Source organism: Hypanus sabinus, chromosome 13 (assembly GCF_030144855.1).
Source record: "Hypanus sabinus isolate sHypSab1 chromosome 13, sHypSab1.hap1, whole genome shotgun sequence".
NCBI classification, from domain to species: domain Eukaryota; kingdom Metazoa; phylum Chordata; class Chondrichthyes; order Myliobatiformes; family Dasyatidae; genus Hypanus; species Hypanus sabinus.
Window position 1 is genome coordinate 56741825 of NC_082718.1, and position 15915 is coordinate 56757739.

Below are 15915 nucleotides of genomic sequence, written 5' to 3' on the forward strand. Positions count from 1 at the left end.
AAGATCCATGAAGTCGTGAACACTACAGCTAGATTTCCCTTCCGCGATTATTTATATTTTTGTAGTTTACAGGTTTTCATTTTGTCGCACTGTACTGCTGTCACAAAACTGCATATATCATGACAAATGGGTGATAATCAACTTGATTCCGACTCAGGAGAGTGGGCTGGAGGCAGTAAGAGATCAGGGTGCAAGAAGAAGACATGCCGCACACACGACTGTGTGTGGGTGGCAGAAGGAGATGGCACGGGTGAGGGTGGCAGATGTAAAGGGGCTGGTAAACCAAAACCTATTAAAGCTGCTCCACGGGAGGTGGTGAGATTTGCCAGGACTTGAGGGCCTGAGAAGTTGGGCAGGCTGGGACTTTATTCGAGATTAAAGATCAGCTTTACCTGTCACATGTACATCAAAACATTCAGTGAAATGTACCATTTGTGCCAACGACAAACACAGACCCAAGGACTGTGCTGGGGAGCAGCCTGCAAGTGTCACCACGCTTCTAGAGCCAACACTGCTTGCCTTCAACCAACTAACCGTAACCCTAACCATAAGCCTTTGCAACGTGGTGTGACCAGAGGAAACGCACACGGTCATGGGGAGGACATACAGACAGTGGTGGGATTCAAACCCCGATCGGGATTCGCAGGCAATGTAACCTAGACTACACCACTGTGCTGCCCCACTCTCCTACATTCCTTGGAACGCTGGAGAATGAGGGGTCTGATGGGTGAGGACCACACTGTCAGGTTCTTCTCTTACTGCGGAGGAAGCTCCTCATGTATTATTGTAGCAGTACCCTACCCCAGGGAGCCACAGGAGTGGCAGCAGTGCTATTGATGTGAATGAATGCTATAGAACAGAACAGAAAGCATTGACTGTGAATGTAAAGAATGAAAAGGCATTGCATGGTTTATTCTTGTCATTTTTTAAAATTATGAATAAAGTTTTGTAATTGAAAAGAATGAGGGGTAACCTTATAGAGGGGTATAAAACCACAAGGGTCGTAGACGGGGGAATGCACACAGTCTTTTACACAGGGAAGCATATGTTTAAAGTGAGAGGAGAAAGATTTCAAATAGACCAGATTCAGTGGACGGTGAACAAGCTGCCACAGGAAGTGGTTGAGGCATGGACAAGAATGTTTCACAATGATTTGGGCCCAATGTGAGCAAACGGGATTAGTTTAAATGGGCACCTTGATCAGCACGGACAAGTTGGGCTGAAGGACCTGTTTCTATGCTGTTCGATTTTGTGACTAATTTCTAACCATCAGTCTTGCTACAGTACCAAGTTCAAAATAAATTTATTATCAAAGTACGTATATGTCACCCTATGAAACCCTGAGATGCATTTTGTTGTAGGCTAGGGTAGAGATCCTTCCCGTCACTGGAGAGGGGAAATCCTCCCCCACTCACTGCTAAGTGCTGCTGGACAGGAGAGACCAACACCTATCACTACAACCTGGAGATTACGTGTCTCCCTCAGTACAGACGGATACTAGGGCAGTGACAGCCCGTGGTATGAAATCAGTCCACACGACATGGCAGGCACAAAGAGTTTCTGCAAACGCTGGATATCTGGAGCAACAGACACAAAAATGCTAGAGGAACCCAGCAGGTCAGGCAGCATCTATGTAGGGAAAAGGACAGTCAATGATTTGGACCAAGACACTTCAGCAGGACTGCAAAGAAGGAGGTCAGAAGGTTGGTGTGCAGTGAGGAATTGAGCTGGTGGATGATTACAGGTAAGGTGAAGTAAAATTTATACAACCATACACAACCCTGAGATACGTTTTCTTGTTGTCATACTCAATAAATCCAATAACCATTATAGAACCAATGAAAAACTGCACCAACAGGTGTGCAAAAGACAAACTGTGCAAGTACAAAAATAAATAGTAATAATAAATTAATAAGCAATAAATATCACGAACATGCAATGAAGAGACCTTGAAAGTGGATCTATAGGTTGTGGGAACAAGTCAGTGATAGGGCAAGTGGGGTTGAGTGAAGTGGAGTGGTTCAGACGCCTGATTGCTGAGAAGTAATAGCTGTTCCTGTACGAGTCCTGAGGCTCCTGTACCCTCTTCCTGACAGCAGCAATAAGATAGCATGATCTGGGTGGTAGGGTCCTTGATGCTGGATGCCGCCGTCCTGCAACAATGCTCCATGTAGATGTACTCAATGGCTTGAGATCTACTGTGCCATATCCACTACTCTTTGTAGGATTTTCGTTCAAGGGAATTGGTGTTTCCACACCAGGCTGTGATGCAGCCTGTCAGTATACTCTCCACCACAAAGTTATAAATACCATGCTGAATCTTCACAAACTCCTCAGGAAGTAGAGACACAACTGTGCTTTCTTCCTAACTGCACGCAGCTGGGCCCAGGCCAGATCAACTGAGGAACTTAAGGTTGCTGACCCTCTCCACCTCTGATCCCCTGATGAGGAACCACCTCTTTGGTCTTGTGACACTGAGTGAGAGGTTGTTGTTATGGTGCCACTCAGCCAGAATTTCAATCTCCCCCCTAGATGCTACTTTCTCACTAACTTTGATTCAGCCAGTGACAGTGGTGTTGTCAGCAAACTTCAATACAGCACTGGAGCAGCTTAGTCACATGGTCATAAGGGGTTTATGACCTGTACTGATGGAGACTGTGAAGGAGGTGTTGATGCTAATCTAAACTAAATGGGGTCTGCAAGTGAGGAAATCCAGGATCCAATTACACAAGGAGATGTTGAGGCCCAGGTCTTAATGCTTACTGATTTGTTTTGAAGGGATGATGGAAAAGGGAATCTGGGAGATGTTGGAGGCGACAGGAGGAAGATGCAATCCCTATCAACATCACTAGATATGGCTGGGGACACCCTCTCCCTGTCAGTTCTCTGAAATCACTTTCTGAAGTATTCAGGTGCTGTACATCTCGCACTCTCTGCCTGATAGGCTATTAGGAGGTGCTCACGTTTTCAGATGACACATTACAGCTCCAGTTTAATTGCACCCTGGTGTAGACCAGGAACTGCCCTAACTAAATGCTCAGTTGCTTTACTGCCCCTTTTTTGGCCTCCAAGGTGAAGCTTCCAGTGAGGACCACAGCTAGGTGGAAACCATGCCATTAGCTTTCAGTGCATGTTTCTGATGTTGCACTAAAGTGGTGGCTGCAAAGTTGAGAAAAGTGCACTAGGATCCTTCTACTGCTTGCTCGAGCCCATCAGTACAACACCGAGGTCCCAGCAACTGTGGAGCACCCCAGTCCCAATCACTCCATAATATTCCTAGAAATATGATGTGCATACTGATACTGCTGTCATGGAGCGCTATTTGATCTGATACACCAATGTGCAAAAGAAGAAATGTTTTGGATCAGTAAAGACTCATTTTAAGGCCAGATGGATGGGCTTATTTCACAACTACTATTTACTTCATTCTCTCGAAATATCTGATGTACAGCATGTGTAAGGGAAACTTTCTCAGAGAACAAAAGTTATTTAGACAATGATTCCCATAGTTCTACACTTCTTCACTGTGTGAACCTGCTGTGGATTAACCAAGTGATTGTCACAATTAGTTATTGCTGGATTATTCAACTATTGGGATAGTTAAAGGAATCAATGATTTATGGTCTTCCTTTACCTTGCAGTTCCTAAGTTTCTAACTTAACCTCTGAGATACATTGTTCAGATATGTGGCAGGTATATGGAGTTGAGTGGGATCCAGGATCAGCCATGACGGAATAGCAGAGCAGGCTTGATGACCTAATTCTGCTCCTACGTCTTATGATCTTAGAACCAAAAATGATTCAATTCCTTAACCTGCAGTATTTAAACCAAAACTGAACAGTGAACTGAAGAACTGAAAACTTCCTTGTTTTACAAAGCAACCCCTGGGAAGCCTTCCAGTTTTCCACAGAAGCCATAGAGATAAATCAATACCTTCACATCTCCTTACCCAACACATCTCATGCAGCCCTAAACACAAAATACTCTGCAGATGCTGGGGTCAAAGCAACACACACAACACGCTGGAGGAATTCGGCAGATTGGGCAGCATCCGTGGAAACGAGCAGTGAACGTTTTGGGCCTAGACCCTTCGTCAGGACTGAAGAGGGAGGGGCAGGGGCACTATAAAGGAGGTGGGGGGAGGGTGGATGGAGAGGTCTGGTAGGTGCCAGGTGAAAAACCAGTAAGGGAAAGATCAAGGGATGGGGGAGGGGATGGGCAGGAAAGGTGAAGAAGGAATGTAAGGGGAAAGCACTATGGATAGTAGAAGAAGGTGGAATCATGAGGGAGGTAATAGGTAGCTGCAGGAGGAGGCAGAGTGAAACTGGGATGGGGGAAGGGAGAGGGAGGGAATTACTGGAAGTTGGAGAATTCAATGCTCATGCCAAGGGGCTGGAGACTACCCAGATGGTATATGAGATGTTGCTCCTCCAACCTGAGTTTGGCCTCATCATGGCAGTAGAGGAGGCCATGTATGGACATATCCGAATGGGAATGTGAAGCAGAGTTGAAGTGGGTGGCAACCGGGAGATCCTGTCTGTTGTGGTGGACGGAGTGGAGGTGCTTGATGAAGTGGTCCCCCAATCTGAGTCGGGTCTCGCCGATGTAGAGGAGGCCGCACCGGGAGCACTGGATGCAATAGATTACCCCAACAGACTCACAAGTGAAGTGTTGCCTCACCTGGAAGGACTGTTTGGGGCCCTGAATGGTGGTAAGAGAGGAGGTGTAGGGACAGGTGTAGCACTTACGCTTGCAGGGATAAGTACCAGGTGGGAGATCTGTGGGGAGGGACGTGTGGACCAGGCAGTCGCGGAGGGAACAATCCCTGCGGAAAGCGGAGAGGGGTAGAGAGGGAAAGACGTGCTTTAGTGGTGGGGTCCTGTTGAAGGTGGCAGAAGTTGCAGAGTATAATATGCTGGATCCGGAGGCTGGTGGGGTGGTAGGTGAGGACAAGGGGAACACGGTCCCTGTTGTGGTGACGGGAGGATGGGGTGAGGGCCGAAGCGCGGGAAATGGAGGAGATGCAAGTGAGGGCATCATTGATGACGGCAGAAGGGAAACCATGATTCTTAAAGAAAGAGGACACTTGAGATGTCCTGGAACAGAAAGCCTCATCCTGGGAGCAGATGTGGCGGAGACGGAGGAACTGGGAATAGGGAAAAGCATTTTTGCATGTGGCAGGGTGGGAAGAGGTGTAGTCAAGATAGTTATGAGAGTCAGTGGGTTTACAGAAGATGTCAGTGAACAGTCTGTCTCCAGAGATGGAGACCGAGAGATCACGAACGAGAGAGAAGCGTCCAAGATGGACCAAGTGAATTTGAGGGCTGGATGGAAGTTAGAGGCAAAGTCGATGAAATTGAACAGCTCAGCATGGGTGCAGGAGACAGCACTAATATAGCCGTCAATGTAGCAAAGGAAAAATTGGGGAGTAGTACCAGTAGAGATTTGGAGCATAGACTGTTCCACATAACCCACGAAGAGGCAGGCATAGCTGGGGCCTATGCGAGTCCCCTTAGCTACACCCTTGGTTTGAAGAAAGTGGGAAGAGCCAAAAGAGAAGTTATTAAGTGTGGGTACCAGTTCCGCCAACCAGAGGAGTGTGGTGATGGTAGGGAACTGGTAAGGTCTATTGTCCAGAAAGTAGCAGAGGGCTTTGAGGCCTTCTCGATGGGGAATGGAAGTGTATAAGGACTGGACATCCATTGTGAAAATGAAGCGATCGGGACTGGGAAACTGGAAGTTATTGAAGAGGTGGAGGGCATGAGATGTATCCTGGATGAAGGTGGGGAGGGACTGAACTATGGGTGACAAAATGGAATCCAGGTAGGCAGACACAAGTTCGGTGGGGCAGGAGCAGGCTGAAACTATAGGTCTGCCGGGACAGTCAGGCTTGTGGATCTGGGGGAGGAGGTAAAACGGAGCTGTGCGGAGTGTGGGAATTATGAGTTTTTTGGCTGAGGATGGAAGGTCTCCGGAGTTGATAAGGGCAGTGATGGTACGGGAGACAATAGTTTGATGTTTTTGGGTGGGGTCCTGTTCCAGGGGTAAGTACGAGGAGGTGTCGGAGCTGCCGTTTGGCCTCAGTGAGGTAGAGGTCCGTCCACCAGACTACTACGGCACCACCTTTGTCTGCGGGTTTGATGGTGAGGGCTGCTCATATACAGGTATATTGGAGATGGTGGCTCCCCACGGCTTAAGGTGAGTTGAACTGGGAAACCTTTCAAAATGCTGCATCTATATGGTCTGACACAGCTGCAGAACCCACGTCACAAATCATATACATCAGACCCTTCTTCAGAAACAACATACCCTGCCCAGACTGAGTAAAAGAGGCTTCCCTTCCGGGTTTGTTAATCAGCATTCTTCTGATTAATATTCTGTGTCTGTTTAGTATTTGATGTAGAGCAGATGAATTCTCTTTACTGGTTTATCTGATTATTTATTCTTGTCCAAAATCACTCAGTTCATTATATGGCTATTTGAGAGTTTACAGCATATTCATTATCTATAATATTTCCCATCTGAAACAATAACTACATTTGAAAAGTATTTCACTAAGTGGATTGGAATGGGACCCTTTAGAGTTAGTACAGTACAGAAACAGGCTCTTTGGTCTATCTAGTCTGTGCACAACAATCATTCCGGCTGGTCCCATCGATCAGCACCTAGACCAGACCCCTCCATAACCCTCCCATCCATGTACTTATCTAAACTTTTAAATGCTGAAATCGAACCTGCATTCACCATTTCCACTGACAACTCTTTCCACATTCTCAAGACCCTCTGACTCGGGTTGGGAAGAAACTTTTGAGTGAAGAAATTCCCCTTAAATATTTCACTTTTCACCCCTAACCTATGATCTCCGGTTCTAGTCACACCTAACTTTCTTTGTAGCACCATGAGGAACCGGCCAAGCAGTCTGCTCAGAGAGCTGCGAGCTGACTGATCAACAATATGGTCCACAGCCTTTGCTGCAGGGAAGCAGAAGGTGGATGGGGTTCTTTGCTCTTCTTCCCGTCTCGTGCACTGCATTCACGAGAAGGCCTCCTCTACACCGGAGAAACCAAACACAGATTGAGTGATTGCTTTGCAGGTCAACTACTCCCAGTCCGCAGGGATGATCCCGGGCTTCCCATGCTCTCCCACAATCAGTCTCCACCCCTCTCTGATCATTCTGTAATTTTCAGCACAATAACAACAAAGCTCTACATAAGCTTGGGTATCACTATCTCGTCTTTCCTCTGGCAAGTTACAGCCTGCAGGGCTCAACATCAAATCCTTGAACTTTCAGGAAACTGTCTCTTTCTTTCTGTTTATATCTACAGTGGCCATTTTTGCCTGCCGTCTTTTGTTTTTAAATATACAGTCTGACTATACAACATTAGGACCACATCATACAGACTAATGAGATTACTGCCACTTTATTTCATCCAATCAGAGCAATTCCCTTTGTTCCACCCATTGCTTCCCCTCTCTTCTCTTCCACCTAAACCAACCCATCTCTCTTTGCTAGTTCTGATGAAGGGTACCAGACCTGAAATGCTAATGGTTTCTCTTTCCACCGATGTTGCCTGACCTGATTGTCACTCACCACGTTGCGAGCTTCCTCCTCTTTTATTATCCTGTGTCTCCATGACTATCACAAAGACTTGAGCTCATTCTCTTCCTAAGCCTCACAAACCAGGGATTTCCACAAATGACTGAAGGGGTTATTGCGATGAGACCTAGGCAGGGATGAAGTACCTGAGGCTGGAATTGAGACATGATGCAAGACTGAAACGAGCACAGAATACTAAACTAGATGCCAGATGATGATCTAAGTAGAGCTGATGATTAAACACTGAACCTCTGTTCAGATGATCCTTAAATATTGAAATCCTGGCGCCCAACATGGCTGCCAATTGGTGGACAGCCCTGAAACCTTAGGGGCCAATCCAGCTATCCATACTCCGGAGCACCTAAGCCCCAGAAGCTGGTGCGATTGGGTGCACGACCAACTCCTGATGGCCCTGTTGCTCGAAGAGATGGTGATGGTAATCCTGGGTGAGAGCGGGATCTAAGCTGTCCCTTTCAGGAACCCAGCACTGTTTCGTGGGTCCAAATCCTTCACAGTCCACGAGGAACTGCTGAACATCTTAAACAGTTCGTGAAACCAGAATTCTGCTCGTGGTGAAGACCTTTCCCCATCGACAAACCTGGTGGCGGAAGGACTAATGGAGGTAGGGTGAAAGGGCTGGTGTTCAGAGGTTTTAATTTGGAACAGATTGATCTTGAGAGTCTTGGGGAGCTGCAAGGTATAAGCCACCAAGTTTACTTCTTCAGAACCTTGAAGGATCCAATGAACTTGGATGCCAATTTCCTAGGCTCAACCTGGAGAGGCAAATCCTGAGCAGACTGCCAGACCATTTAGCCTTTGTTTAAGCCTTCTGGGTACAGGCCAACAAAATCTGCCTTCCCCAGTCTATTTCTCCTTGCAGAGTCGGAGAATACCATTCGAAAAGAGACATCCCCATGCCAAATTCTGTACAGTATTGTGGGCGAGGTGTCTACATCAAATGGTCACACCCACTCATCTGGTCTTTCTGAGGCCAGGCATCTTAGGGTTTGTTCCAAATCTTAGTTCATCCACTCCGCCTGGCCACTGGACTGCAGGTAAAACCCAGGGGAAAGACTCGCTGTTGCCCCAATCAACTTACAGAACACCCTCCAAAAACATGACAAGAATTGCGAATCACAACCTGATACAACGTTCACTGGAAAACCACGGATCCGGAAGACCTGGCGCGGAACAATTTTGGCAGTCTCCACCGCAGATGGTAGCCTGTCCAAGGCGATGAATCTGCAGGCCTTTCTCAAACACCTTCTGGACATCGAAGTATACATCTTCCTGTTCCCATCTATCCACTCCGCACGTTATATCCTCAAAGAACTCCAGTAAGTTTGTCAAATGGGACCTGCCCTTACTGAATCTATGATGAACTTTTTTTATCCAGAAGTCTAGCTATTTCTTCCTTAATGATAGCTTCAAGCATTTTCTTGACTGCTAATTTTACGGTAACCAATCTCGAGTTACCTGTCTTTTACCAATATCCTTTATAAAACAGTGGTGTGACATTGTCTTCCAATCTACTAGAGCCCTCAGAGTCTATAGAATTTTGGTAAATTACCAGTAACATCTACTACTACAACATCTGCCATATCTTTCAGTACCCTGGGATGCATTCCACCAGAATGGGTACGTGTTTGCCTTTAGGTCCACTGGTTTGTTCAGCACTATGCAAATGTATCGAGATCCTCACCTCCCACTGCATCCTTAACATCTCCCTTTGGCGTACGAGACACATCCTCCACCACGAAGAGTGACACAAAATAGTAATTCAAACACTCAGCTATTTCTGCTTTACCTAATAATAGTTCCCTTCTCCTATTCTAAGGGACTGAAGTTCACTTTACCCTTTTCCACTTTATCTAATAATAAAAGCTGTTACTATATGTTAATACATTTTGTGCTAATTTACTTTGATAATTTATCTTCCATTTCCTTATTGCAATTTCCTGTTAATAGTTGTTTGTTGCTTTGTTAAAATGTTCCCAGTCTTCCAGTTTCTAGCTATTACTGCAATATATTGCAGACTATCATTCCTTTGATTCTTCATCCTCCCCATTCTTCACCCTGATGAATACTGATGTATTCATTCAGGACACCACAGATAAAGCCTGGCTGCATACAAAAATCTCCCTTTTGATCCCTCTAGGGACCTAGATACTTTTTCCCTATCTACTTGTTTCTAATGTTAAAAAAATGTTTTGGAATTCTCTTTAATTCTTTTGGTCAGGGCTAATTAATATAATCTTTTTGCCTTCCTAAGTGCTTTATTAAAGTGTCTCCTATAGCTTCTATAAATCTTAAAGTGATACCAGTTTCCTATTCCTTACATAATCTCCCCCCACCCCCAACCTTGCCTGATCAAATTTTCCAATTCCCTTGTTAAACAAGACTCCGCAATCCTTTCACCCTTGCAGGGACACGATAATTTCAAACTCAGTATTTTGCTTTTAAAGAGTAGCAGTTAGTGCATCGCTTTACAGAGCCAGCGATCAGTGATTGGAGTTTAATTCCCACGGCTGCCTGTGAGGAGTTTGTAAATTCTCCCTGTGACCACATTGGATTTTCTCCATTAGCTCCAGTTTCCTCCCACATTCCAAAGACGTATTTCAGGGTTAGTAAGTTTTGGGCACTCTATGTTAGTGCCGAAAGTATGGCGACACTGATGCTCACTGATTTGATTTGACACAATTCACTGTATTTTTTGATGTACATGTGACAAATAAAACTAACCTAATCTAATCAAGTCACTTGTGTTTCTTCCCTCCAACAGCTCTTCCTGATTTACTCTTGCCGTGTCCTGGTCTTGTACCATTTAAATCAGCGCTCCCCCAATTTAATACTTTAACTCTAGATCCCACCTCATTCTCTTCCACAGATACCTTAAAGCAAATTGTGGCCACTGTTCACAGGTTTCCTCCACAGTCTTCCACCATCATATTGGGAGCAACAAAAAATATAGTTACGTGATTTAACAGCTACCATCTGGTGGCTGTGATATCCATCATCATGAAATGCTTCAATAGGCTGGTACTTGCACAGATCAGTCCCAGCCTCCTGGACAACTTCGACACACTGCAATTTGCCTACTGCCAATACAAGTTCACAGCAGACATCATCTTCCAGGCCCATCACCCATGTCTGGAGCATCTGGATATTAAAGACACCTTCATCAGACTCCTATTTACTACAGTTCTGCTTTCGATGCCATGATTCCATGCAAACTTAAAAGAAAATACAATATAATATAAACTATTCCCTCTCCAAACTCCTGGACTTGGGACTCAACATCTCCCTTTGCAACTACATCCGGGGACGTCCTCACCAACTGACCGTATTCAGTAAGGGTAGGTAGTGTAGCAGTGCCAGCAACCCGGGTTCAATTCCACCGCTGTCTGTAAGGAACTTGTATGGTCTCCCTGTGACCGAGTGGGTTTCCTCTGGGTGCTCTGGTTTCCTCCAAAGACATACAGGTTAGTAGGTTAATTGGTCACCTGGATGCAACTGGGCAGTTCAGGCACTTTGGGCCAGAAAGGCTTGCCACCATTGTGAATCTCTAAATAAAAAAAAAACAATATAACACCTCTACCATGATTATCCTCAACACTGGTGCCCCATAAGGCAGTGTGCCCAGACCCCTACTTTACCTCCAATACAGTCACAACTGCCTGGCCAGATTCTGCTCTAACCCCATGTCAAAATTTACAAATGACACCATCATAATGCACCAAATCTCAATGACAAGTCAGAGTAAGTAGGAGATGAGAGCTTAGTGACGTGGTGTCATGAGAACAACCTTTCCCTCAATGTCAGCAAACAGAAGAGCTGGTCAGTACATCCTCTTGCTATTTATTCACATATTTGCCTTTCTGAATCCTGCTGATCTTTTGGAGGCCTATGGTATAATCAGATCAAAGTATTGTCTCCTTCTTATCCCTCCAGAATGTCCTCTCCGAGTACTGCTACGATGCTCTCCCTGATTAGCAGCACAGCGCCCTGTTATTTGTACAGCAGCCTTCCCCCCACCACCCCCCGCCATCATGCTTGGAAGTATTGCATTGTGTTGTTATTCCTCGTCATACCTCAACCATACTTCAGTGGTGCTACGATATCATTATCTCACCATACTGATCCACACTCCCAGCTTAGTCATCCTACCAGTAAGGCTCCTTTCATTAACATAAATATGTTAAGATTAGCAGTCTGCTGATGCCCTACACATCTGCCCAACCACCTCTGCCCACTGGACCTACCTGTTCAATTTACTACATATGCTTCTCTCTCCTCTCCCAAAACTTTGTTTCTGTTCCCACTGATGTGCCCTGACTTGCTAAGTATTTCTAGCATTTTATGTTTTGATTTGAAATTTTCATCCTGCTCACCTGGGGAGTTTGGTGGCGGACATCCTGTCCTGGGGGTAGCTGCGTGTTTTCAATTTCAATGCTGAGGTATGAACGGAGCCCGAATCTTCTCTTAAATCAAGGGTGTTTCCGATCTCAGAACACCTTACACACACTATTAATTAGTTCCTGAGTCTCCTGAAAATCCTCCGTGCTCCCCGCAGAGTAAGTGTCTGTACCGCAGGTAATGATTATAGGGGATTTCAATGCAGATGCGAGAGGCACAGAGCTGCAGTTAGCAGTGTCGCTGTCTCACACATCCAGTGAGGAAGGTCCAATCCTGTTCTCTGATGTTGTCTTTGTGGAGTCCGCATGTACTCCCTCTGAGATTCCCCTGGCTGCTCTGGTTACCTCCCACATCCCAAAGACTAGCCAATTAGTAAATTAGGTAGCCATTGTAAGTCGACCCCAGATTGACGGGGAGTCATAGAATCTGGCAAAGTCGATGGTCAGCTCTGACTCAGTGGGCCAAAGGGCCTGAATTTGCACCGTATGACTGACTCTATGACCAGGCACCACTCTTGGGAGTGGTCAGCCTGTCTGTGTACCACTGAACGTGCAGAGTGTGATCTTTACATTCACAACACTCATTTTCTGGAAGGTGGGGGGGGGGGGGTGGTTTGACGGGAAAACAACACATCTACAATCAGTGTAGCCTGCCAAGTGACCACTGACCTTCTCCAGTCTTTGGGACACAAAATAAGCACGACAAATGATCGGTAAATCACACAGGGCTCTGCCAGTTATGCCCAATAACCAGCAGCCAGCACAGTACTATACACCCTCACAAAGAACATAAATTAGCAAGAGAATATTCAAAGGCTAATTCAGCTCCCATGTCTTATGGTCTTATCTAAACCGTTAGCAGTTGATTTGGAACTCAGATCTCAAGTGCACTATTCATTTATTTGTAGACCTTCTAATCAGATTAGTCTGAATACCTACTGTGTGGTTACAATGGACAGATAATTAAAGGCTATGAGTAGAATCACTTACGCAAAACCAAAATAGTTCCTTCTCCTCAGCCCTGGAGATGTGACACTGTGGTTTCCAGCAAGATCAAGCCCTCTTTCAGATACAGGGCTGTTGCAGCAGAAATAAGTGTTCCCTGGTTTATCTGCCCCAACAGCTGAATCCGAGCCAGTGAGATATACAAGTTACACCTGGTGAAGAATGTGAGCTGTGCTATGTTCACTGGGGGCTTGGCCGCTGTAATGATGCCAGATCCACCCAGCATACGGAGGTCATGTATGTGGAGGTCATGCATACACATAAATGCACATCATAGGTGTGTGTATGAGATATTGGATATACATAAGCACGTATATTTAATAATACACTGACATCTTTCAATTGGTAAATTATGTTCATGCGTTTAGAGGACAATACAATATGGGCATCTTTGGTTTGGTGCAAATTCCAGTATGCGTCTGTTACACATACACACATTATATGGATATATTTGAATTGGTACGTCTATTCTCAAATGTATATACAGTCCTCTGATATTATTAAACTGGTATGTGGATGGTGTATTCCACGACATACATAAATAAATAAATAGATGTTTTTGAACTGGTGTATGTGGGTGTGCCGGTACAATGGGATGCATGTGTGTGGAAGAGACACTGTCCCTTGCTGTGTGTATGGAGACGCTGCGCTGCTCTCAATACTTCACCGGCTCTTTCCACATTTGCTGTCAATTAAAAATCACCGTGCCGTTATATCTCCCCGCACTGACCATTTTGCCCTCGCCCACCCTCTCCTACCTGAAATCAGCGACGGCTGTCTGGTTTCTCCTCCACTTCGCCTGCTGTAAGATCTCGCTGACGATCTCCTTCTCATTAGGAATCCTGTAGACCGGGTAGACGTAGAGCCAACAGAGGACAAAGACACACAGGGCTACCCCAAGCGACAGCCGGGAGCGGGGGCACAGCCACCGCGGCACCATGCTTGGCGCAAGGAGAGGGATGAGGGGAGCGAAGGGAGGGAGGCGTTCAGCTTCACATGGTCCTCTAGTCTCTCGAGATGCAGACAATTAGAGAGATTGTAACAATGCAGCATTTGGTGGGCTTTGCCAGCTGAAAGCTTCCAGCCTTTCGGTCTCGGAGCTGGACGAGCCGAATAAATCTTTGACGATTCTCTTTTTTTAAAAAAAAGGATCGTTTTGCGTTTAACCTCGATGTATTGCTAATAACGTGGAGGGGGGGGGTACACAAATGCAGAATAATAAATCCGCAGCTCAGGTTAGATAAGTTATATGCAGCATGCAAAAAATGCTGCATCCATGATGCAAAAAAAAAGTGTTATGCAGCGAGGGGATGCAATGTTCTCGCCCACTACACAAAGCAAGCCTTGTGTGAGAGGCACATCCACCGGCTGCTTGGCTCCTGACTTGTCTGTTACAGTGGGAGGGCTATGTTTTCTCACCGCCCCCGATCTCAAATGCCACAATACTCATTCAGTGGGCTGCTCAAAGCCTTTAAAAAATATATACATATATAATTTTCTGGCTTGGAAAAAAACACCCGCTGCTAAACGTACAGGGGTTTGTTAACAAGCTCCTTGTGATTTTTAAGCATTTAAATGCCTGTAAATTTTTTTTTTGACGTTCATATGAAACTAGAGATTGGAGCGTTTTCCCTCCTTTTGCTACGTAGTGTCGAATATCAAGCACATCCTGACACAGCAACCGCACAAGGCGCAAAACAGCGCTCCCTCACTCCATCTGCACAAATGCACCTTGATCCCAGTTTGAAATTGCACCCTCTGCTGTCCTCAATTTTCATTTATATTCCCCTTAGCAGCACCTGCCCACACTTCGAATCGTGCTCTGGTATAAGAAACAACATTTTACATCAATCTCCCTCCCTTTAAAGGAACCGGCCTGCCTGCCTTCATACAACGGCTTTACGAACAAAGCAATCCAAGGCACTTCACAGTGGAATGGAATTGACATGACCGCTACTGAGGCGTTCCATCGGATTAGTCTGGAGAAACGTCTTAAAGAAGGGGGCAGCAGAAACCCCCAAGGGGGCTGCTGTCTTCACGAAGATATGCGGCTGCCACCGGCGGGCGTCAGCCGTGCTGCTTTGCGGAGTCTGCCCGGCTTCTATCTGGACCTCCTGGGAGTCGCCTCAGGCCGGGAAACCTCTCCTTTGACAGAGGGCGGAGTCCCGGCCGACCCTTGCCCCACCTCAAAGGATGTCGGTGCGGCTCAGGTGTGTGGAATGACCCAGGCCCCGCAATCTCATCCGAGAGCCGAGTCCACGCAACTTGAGCTATCTCCTCGACACCCACGATCCCATTCAGGGATGCAAGTAGGAGGTATCTGTATGGGCTACTGCTCCACACCCTCCACTTCCTTGCCCTTGTCCACTATCCCAACACGCCGTGGCGGTCGGTCTTTCCACCTGGAGGTGAGGCGGGTCCCTTTACGAGGGGGTTCTTCCCATACACCTGGGGGATCTGGGCTGGAGGGTGCTGCATAGAGCGGTGCCCTGCAATAAAGTTCTTTCGTTTGTACACGGATCTCCCACCCGCATGTCATTTCTGTGGGCTGGAGGAGACCGTGCACCACATGTCCTGGAGTGGGCAGCCCCATTTTACGTATTTGCGTGGGCTGCTTCTCGCCTTTTAGTTGCACTTTAGCCCCACCCTGTTTATATATAGTCGTCCAGTAAAGGGGGGGGGGGCATGGAGGGATGAGGATGTCCTTGTTAACTTGCTCCTGGGGCAGGCGGAAACAGCCATCCGTGGGTCTTGGAAACGGGTGACGGGAGGATCTGCCTGGCAATGTTCGTGCTGGGGTAAATATTGAACAGGAACACGCACAGTCCACGGCGACCTTAGAGGCGTTCCGGGACCGTTGGGCGTAAATGCCATCATTGACAGCGATGGGAAGGAACA

General features: G+C 46.4%; 1 protein-coding gene across 1 annotated transcript in view; it reads right to left on the reverse strand.

The window, feature by feature from the left end:
• Nucleotides 1-13957, reverse strand: part of st8sia1 (ST8 alpha-N-acetyl-neuraminide alpha-2,8-sialyltransferase 1) — a 55483-nt gene extending 41526 nt beyond the window's left edge. Inside the window, exon 1 of the mRNA XM_059986786.1 lies at nt 13776-13957. Coding sequence (XP_059842769.1) covers nt 13776-13957 — 182 coding nt within the window. The remainder of the gene's footprint in view (nt 1-13775) is intronic.
• Nucleotides 13958-15915: the final 1958 nt, after the last annotated feature.